General features: G+C 41.5%; 1 protein-coding gene across 1 annotated transcript; it reads right to left on the bottom strand.

Annotated features, from left to right (window-relative positions):
- Nucleotides 1–1,156: 1,156 nt before the first annotated feature.
- On the bottom strand, nt 1,157–3,535 carry LOC147612491 (pentatricopeptide repeat-containing protein At4g13650-like). Its single transcript, XM_086783509.1, has one exon. It carries the CDS (start codon nt 3,533–3,535, stop codon nt 1,157–1,159), a length of 2,379 nt encoding a protein of 792 aa, XP_086639635.1.
- Between the last annotated feature and the right edge of the window lie 5,164 nt (nt 3,536–8,699).

The following is an 8,699-nucleotide window of genomic DNA, read 5'->3' as shown; positions in this document are numbered from 1 at the left end:
TGGTAGAGGTGAGATCTCCTATGTTGAATCGGTCTGCGGGAAAACACCTGCATTGAAATCTGCTGCCCATCATCATTAAAATTCTGTGACTGTTGATAGGTCACACTCCCACCTGTCTACACCTACACGGAATGCTGCAGCTGTTGATCTGTCACAATCTCCTCTGCCATCTGGTGCGGAAAGCAGATCTGTTACAATCTTCTCTGCCATCTTGCACAGATGGTGAGCTGCCTCCCCCAGCCCAGAAACAGCCTGTGTCAGCAGTTCCTTTCGAGAAAACAGGTCACCAATGCCATAGCTCCCCATATTCCCAAACAGAAAGGCTTCCCCCAGGCTGTACACTTGTACATAACTAACTGCCTTCTGTAACTCTGTTTACAGGTGAAGTTAACACATCCAGGCAATCAGAGTAACCACAGCATTTTCACCAGTATAATCTCAATGTCACCAGACCATTCCCATGTGCACCATTCCCTTGTGTGCTATGGGGCTCCTTATACATGCTCATCACCTCACCTGATCTGCTCTATTAGAGCTTGTCCATTCATCCTTCACCTTTCTATCAGTTAGATTAAATGGTGACTCCATAGTGGCCTCACAATCATCACAAACTAAAGCAGGTCTTGAAATTCTCATGAGCATGCTGTGGAGCCTAAACATACGTGACTCCTCAGGACACCTACCTGACGCTTGCAAAACCACAAGACCTTTAGCAGAATAGTTTTGAAGGCCCTTCACCAGTCCACATAACTCTTTTTCCTAATCGTCATCATCATAACAGCAATGCAAGCCAGAAGCTAAAAGATCCCCACAACACTGTACAAATCAGGCTCAAACTCTCACCAATTTATCATGCTGTGTGCTCAGTTCCAAGAAGGGCAGAATGCTTACTCTTGTAGAATCAGTCTTTTGGTGGATAAGTGCAGGGTTTGGCCCCTCTTCAATCATGACTCATCATACATTGATTATCACAAAATCAATGTCCTTTCATGCCCAAATCTTCACATTTTGGGATGAGTCCTAACCACAACCATGAGTCATTTGTGACTGCAAATTTTGCTCTAGGGATGTTTATCTCTAATGAGTATAGCAAATCCACCAATCTTTCACATGTGACGTGCATAAAAAACTCACTTTCAATACATGTTTCTTCCTTTCATATGTAATCATCTGCATACATATTGGACAGCCAGGTGAATGCTGCAGCATGTTTTTCATCCAATCTCACTGCAGACTCAAAGGCTTGCCTCCCAAGCTCAAAATTGCCCCACTTGCGGCAAGCACCCAGCATGGTACTCCATGCCACAAGGTTTGATTGAATTGGCATCTCTTCTAGCATCCCTGCTGCCTCATTCAGTTGGCCTGCACGACTGAGAAGATTAAGCATGCAGTTGTAGTGCTCGTCATTCGGTGGACTAATGCCATGTTCATTAACCATAGCCTCAAAGTACTTCAAGCCCCTGCTCACAAGACCGACATGACTGCATGCAGTGAGAACAATAAGATATGTAGTTCCATCTGGCTGTATTCCTTCCCCTTTCATTCTCTCAAACAAAGGGAAAACAAGTTCACTTAGTCCTTTCCGGGCGTACCCTGAAATCAAATTGTTCCATCTTGCAAGGTCCACTGGGGGCATTGCATCAAATACCAGCTGAGCATCAGCCATGCTACCACATTTACCATACATGTCAACAAGTGCTGTAGCGACCGTTCCCTCAGAATCCTCAAGCTCAGCAACTTTCTGAGATTGAGCATGAATGTTTTTTCCAAATTTTAGGGCTGCTGTTCTGCCACATGCTTTCAAAATGCTCAGAAAGGTCATGCTATTTGGTAGTATGCCTTGCTCTTGCATTTGTCCATAAAATGTAAAAGTCTTCCCACTCTCACCATGCTCAGCAAAGCCCAAGATCATAGCACTCCAGGTGATGACGTCTGGAGACACCCCCTCCATTTGCATCTGCTGTAAACATTTCACCACCTCCTCACTAAGCCCGTGTTCAGCATAGCCTGCAATGAGTGCGTTCCATGATACTACATCTGGATTCAGCATCTCATCAAACACGTCCTGTGCCTCTGCAAGTGAGACACATTTGGCATACATGTCTACCAAAGCAGTGCAGATAACAGGATCTTTTTCCAATCCTCCTTTAGTTATCTCAGCATGTATTTCTTGGCCCCAGCGTATGGCTTCCATGCTGCCACAGGCTTTTAAGCTGCAAATAAATGTTACCAGGTTTGGATACACACCTTCCCGTTGCATCTGTTCCAAACAGTCTAAGACATTCTCACCAAGACCATGCTCAGCATAGCCTGTCATAAGTGTGTTCCACGATACTTCATCTCGAACTGGCAGCTTATTAAACCATTCACGAGCTTCTGTGAGAAGACCAAACTTGACATACATATCAACCAGCATGTTGCCCACATAAGGATCTGATTTGAATGCTTCTTCAGCAATTACCTCACAAATTTTGCGGCCCCTGTGAATGGCTCTTATGCTGCCACAAGCTTTTAAACTGCAGACAACTGTGACCGCATCAGGAGACATGCCCTCCCTTTGCATCTGTTCCAAGCAATTTAATGCCTCTTCACCAAACCCATGCTTGGTATACCCTGCCATTAGAGCAGTCCAGGAGACTACGTCTTTGACTGGCAGCTCATCAAACACTTCCCGTGCTTCTGCAAGTGAGCCACATTTGGTGTACATATCCACCAAAATGCTGCCAACACAAGGATCTTTTTCGTGTCCATCTTTGACAATCTCTGCATATATTTCACGGCCTTTGGATGTGGCTCCTATGCTGGCACAAGCTTTCAAGCTGCAAACCCATGTGACAACATCAGGAGACACACCCTCAGCTTGCATCGTTTGCAAACATTCGAGTGCTACCTCACCAAGCCCCTGCTCAGAATAACCTGCAATTAGAGCATTCCATGAAACAGAATCTTGATTTTGCAGACTGTCGAAAACTTCCTGTGCTTCTGCAAGCAAACCGCATTTACAATACATATCCACCAAAGTGGTGCCAACAAAAGGATCTCTTTCAAGTTCTTCTCTAGTGATCTCAGCATGAGTTTGTTGGCCTATTTCCAGGCATTTGAACCTAGCACAAGATCTCAATAGGGCAAAAAAAGTATGCCTGCTGGGATGTACACCATCCTCTTGCATATTCCAAAACAAGTTGACAGCATGCCAGAGATCTCCACAATCAGTATAGCTTTGGATGAGAGAAGTCCAAGAATACTCGTTCCGGATGACCAGCTTACGGAAAACCTGCTCCGCATCGGATACCCTCGCGCACTCAACAAACACTTGGACAAGATAATTGCCTAAGGCTCTCTGGCCCTCCAACCCACTACAACATATGTGCAAATGAAGGTGTTTGGCATGCACAGGGTCTCCCCCTTTTCTGCACTTCTGCAAGATGCAAACGAATTCTCCAATTGGGCTCAGCTCAGCATTTTGTTTCAAGGACGCGACGGCCTCCTCTACACTCAGATTCTCCCAACTGCTCAGCTCTTGCATCTGTGCCATGGGTGTATGCACTTGTAATGTGGACATGAAGCCCGCCTCGAACCTGTGCCCATGATCCAGTAAAGCAAGGCTTGGCCATGCTTGGCCACAATATATTTGTGGCTATGTCTCTAACCTCGGTTGTGCTGGCGGCAATTAGCCTAACCAGGGTTATGATAATATTTCTCAATGCATGGCCATGCTTTGCCCATCCTCAATTAGCCTAACCAGGGTTATGATAATAGTTCTCAATGCATGGCCATGCTTTGCCCAACCTTGAGAACTATCCATGGCTATGTCTCTAACATAACCTGTATTAACACTGTACAGAGATTTTCCTTGGTTAATAGTGTCCTGCACACCCATGGCTAACTTGGGTTTTGTATAGACAGCCCATTGTATACTACTATGTTGCTAGCAGAACTCATCAAGAATTCACAAAATTTGGTCAATATTTTTAACTCAACAGGTCAACATAATCCCCTGTCCTTAGAAATCATAGGGGTTGGTAAATGTATGGGAAGTTTAGAGGGACCTTGTTTTCAAAACGATGAAAACATCATATCCCTTTATTCATACATAACCCTAACTTTATATACCTACAAAAATTTATTTTAATCATCAATAACTCTAAATATATATGGCACCAAAATGTTTTTTGCATTTCCATTAAATATATTATGTGAGAAAGAGTGTTTTTCTAAGGTTTCATTTTAATATGTAATGATTAATGTTTGAAAAAGTCAGTGTCATCCATATCACTCTATTTAAGGCAATGAAGTGATGACCCTCCATATCTTTTAAGGCAATGAAATGATGACCCTCCATATCTTTTAAGGCAATGAAATGATGACCTCCCATATCCAATTCTAGAATACAGCCAATTTTAGAGCTTCATTAGAGTTCGAGAGAACTTTCCTAAGAAAGTGAATGCTATCCTTGTATATATTCACGCGAGGAGATAAATATTAGGAGAGGTTCATCCTCTAAAAATGCACATGAATAGGCCTTTTACTCAGATACAAGTAGAGGTAGAGACAGGTCGTCATCTAGACGACAAGGTGGTGGTGGTCGATTTGGAAATCAAAACCAGCAAACAAGAAAATCAATCTCATACAGGTGAAAGAGGCCACTCTAAAGGTAGGGAGAGCCAAAGGGACCAAGGTTGTTACCAAAGAAATCAAAGTGCAAATAGCATAGAGTGCTATTACTATAGAAAACTAGGGCATATTGTAAAGGATTTCTATTAAAAACAGAATGATTTAAAAAATGGAAAGTTGCAGCATGGCAACTATGCATCATCAAGTAAATAGGGTGATGATAGAAGTGAGCAGTTGTTTGTGATCAATTCCACAATAGGAGATGTGTCGTCAGGATCAAGATACATTTTGGTATGTAGATTTTGTCATTTCCATCCACATGACCAATCATGGTGGTGAGTGGTTTAGAGATTCAAAAAATAGAAAAACTAATTTATGTAAAAACAGGTGATGATACTATTATGCACCCCATTATACATGTTGGTAAAGTGCCATGTTATCTCTGCAGGATGGCAAAATGAATTACTTAGATGTACTTCATTTTGTGCATCCCATTACGCATGGTAAAGTGCCATGTTGTCTATTCAGGATGGCAAAATGAAGTATCTAAATGTTATGAAGAACCTAGTTTCTATTAGATAAATAGTTGACCAAGGTCTGCAACAAGTGAGGTTTATTCCTCAAGGATGTTTTATGGAAGACTTCAAAAATCATTGTCACTTGGTCGCAACAACGGGTAACAAAAAGGGCAGGATCATTACTTCGGATATTAACAAAAAGGGTAGGATGATTACTTTGGATATTAACAAAAGCAACCATGTTTGCACATGGCTCGGGTATCATTGTTGCGGATATTAACATATGGCACAAGCATATTAATCATATGAATATACAGCAAACTGAAGTTTATGCAAGCCCAAAATATTGTTGTACATTTACCAACGTTTAAGGCTGATGGTATGCATAAAGTATGTGAAGCATGCTAGTTTGGTAAGCAAGACAAACATAATTTTCACCACATGAAAAGCACGTCAGTGTAAGGCCATTGGATGTTATACATTCAGATGTATGGGGAGACCAACCAAAACTGCAGCAATTGCAGAGGCTGCAGGTATTACGTTACATTCATTAATGGATCATACTAGAAAAGTGTGAGTTTATTTCATGAAGGAGAAAAGTGAGGTGTTTGCTCACTTTTAGAGATTTAAAGCCTTGGTCGAGAAGGAAAAAGGTATGTAGAACAAATGCCTTAGATCGGATGGTAGGGGAGATTATTTCTCCAATGAGTTCAATGATTTCTTAAGAAAGCAAAGAATCGAGAGTTCATATGCAAGTACACTCTACAAACAGAAGGGTATTGCAAAAAGAAAAAACAGACAGATTGTAAAAGTTTCTTGTGCCTTAATGTCTAAAAAGAATATGCTGGATTATTTATGGGTTGAAGCAACAACACGTGATGTTTACATTATGAACATGACCTCCACTCAATTGTTCATTGCATGATGCCTGAATAAAAGTTTATAGGTATAAAACCAAATGTGTCTCACTTGAAAGTGTTTGGATGTATTGCATATATGCATGTTCTTGATGAAGTGAGAACTAAATTGGATCTGAAGGCAGAGAAATGCATCTCCATTGGTTATGCTTTGAAGCAGAAAGGTTATAGATGCTATTACCCTAACACTCATGAGATGCAAGTAAGCAAAGATGTCTTTGATGAGATGAGTCACTAGTATGCATAAGTAAAGGCAACTAAAGATGCAGATATAAGAAATAATGATGTTGTCCCACACATAGATCAGTAATCACATGTGCTTAGTGGACCTGGAGAGTCCTCTAGCACTGGATCTAGTATTAGTCCATGGCTAGGTAGGTTGAGGGTAGATGTAGATACACATGTATCATCACAGGTGCTTAGTGGACCTAGAGAGTCCTTTAGTAGTGGATCTAGTGTTAGTCCATAGTTAAGTAGGTTGAGGGCAGATGTAAATACACATGTATCATCACGCAAAGGGAAGGAAAAGGTAGATCAACCTTTTGGATAATAGGTCACTTATATGTGGATAGAGTGGCTCCGAGTAGAGCCTTGATGAGGAGCTTGGCATTTTGTCAGTGGTTATTCATGGTGCAAGGAGAACTAGGGTTGTTTTGAGGACACCTGGCAACAGTGATCCATGTGTACATAGGTCTACAAGGATTAGATACTAGGTTAAGATATGATGGATATATAGTCCATTATAGTTGGAGCCCACTTGTTTTGAGTAGGCCCTTGGAAATATAAAATGGAAAGATACCATGGGAGATGAGAAGAGGGCAGCATTGCAAATGTAACATGGGAGTTAATGCCTTTGCTTAAGAAAAGATACCATGGTGGATGAGAAGATGGCAGCATTGGATGCAATGAAACATGGGAGTTAATGCCTTTGCTTAAGAAAAAAAAGGTATTTAGATATAAATGGGTGTATAAGGTCAAGCATAGCTCGGATGGATTAGTGAGAACATGTCTAAGGCAAGATTGGTTGCCAAGGGTTATGCGCAGACCTATGGCATTGACTATGAGGAGACATTCAACCTAGTTGTGCAAGAGTGATTAACCGTGAGAGCCGTGATTTGTTAGTGTCCATATGCACTCACTCTTAGGATATTCGTTTAACACATGTGAATGCACCTTAGAAGTTATGACTACCTTGAAGAAGAGAAGCAGAGTTTGTGTTGCAAAGTTGAGCTTATGTGTCCAAGAATTAATTCACAAGTTGAAAATAATATGTATGTTAGGAAATATTTATACATAAGCTTAATTACGAGAGGGGCGGATTGGAGTGCGTAGAGTTCAGCGGAGCGGTTCTATTCAAGTCAGAGATCCAATCCGGTTCTACTATTGAATCCCCGATCCCATTGGTGTCCCAATGTTGGGAAGCAGCAGCACCAAGGTGCAAAGCCTAGTCAGAACGGGCATCTAAGTGAGAACTGAAATTGAGCCGGTAGTCCAGGTCTGAAAGTCGAAAGTCAGAATAGAGAGCCGAGATCCCAAAGCCAGAGTCAAAAGTTGGAATAGAGAGTCGGAATTTGAGAATCGAGTCTGAAGCCGAATCCGAGCTAACCAAACCCGAGTCTAAATCAAAGGTGAAGTTTTTCTCAGAGTAAATTTTTATTCATTATTTCATGCCACCTTTTAGCTTAGTAATAATTTAATGGAATCCTTCTAAATGAGAATTTTTATGGAAGGATGTATTGGCTAACTTTTCCTAATCTAATGTCAAGTCGTGTTGCCAGCCGAGTCTTGTGCATGGCATTGATCTTGGTATAGAATCAAGCTCTCCTTATCATGTGCAAGCTTGGTGTCTCACGTCGGCGTGGTGCACCATTCGTGAGCACACACGTTCCTCATAGTCGTGATGATCGATGGGGAAGAAAAAGGAAAAGAGGTGTGAAATTTGCTTAGACCGACATTTCATGTATGCTGACATAGCTCATCCCCTTTATGGGCTCTTGGTTATTTTGGAATGGATAGAGGAGTGCTAGCAAGCATATGATACCAACTTTTAGGGAGTCCAGTGATTTATGGGGCATGTTGCCACCCCTACCAACTTTAAGGAAGTCCAGTGATTTATGGGGCATGTTGCCACCCCTACCAACTTTAAGGAAGTCCAGTGATTTATGGAGCATGTTGCTTATTACCAACATTTCATGTATGCTGACATAGCTCATCCTCTTTATGGGATCTTGGTTGTTTTCGAATGTATAGAGGAGTGCCAGCAAGCATGTGATACCCTTAAGAAAGCATGTGATACCCTTAAGAAAGCATTGGTGAGTGATCCTATTTTGAGATCCCTAATTAGGAAATAATATTTCATGTCCATATAGATGCTTTGGCTTTTGCCAATTGGTTGTGTACTGGCTCATCAACCTGGAGAACACAACAAGGACTTCCCTCTTAGCTTTTTCAATCACCAATTAAACAAAGCAGAATGAAATTACACCACCATAAAAAGAGAAGGAGGGTTAGCCATGGTCTATACAGTTAAAATTTTTTACCATTATCTTTTGGCAACTAAAATTGTTTTCTTTGTGGACCATCAAACTCTTCTTTACCTGGTGAATAAGCCTTGCACCATGGGCAGAATCACAAAATGGCTCCTAATTTT

The sequence above is a fragment of the Cibotium barometz genome, chromosome 45 (genome assembly GCF_041138505.1).
Source record: "Cibotium barometz isolate CiBa-2024 chromosome 45, ASM4113850v1, whole genome shotgun sequence".
Lineage (NCBI taxonomy): Eukaryota > Viridiplantae > Streptophyta > Polypodiopsida > Cyatheales > Cibotiaceae > Cibotium > Cibotium barometz.
This window is presented reverse-complemented; position numbering and strand designations above follow the sequence as displayed.

Bases quoted from the DNA above. Each gene is read 5' to 3' on its own strand.
- LOC147612491 (XM_086783509.1), bottom strand. From the start codon at position 3,535: ATGGCACAGATGCAAGAGCTGAGCAGTTGGGAGAATCTGAGTGTAGAG.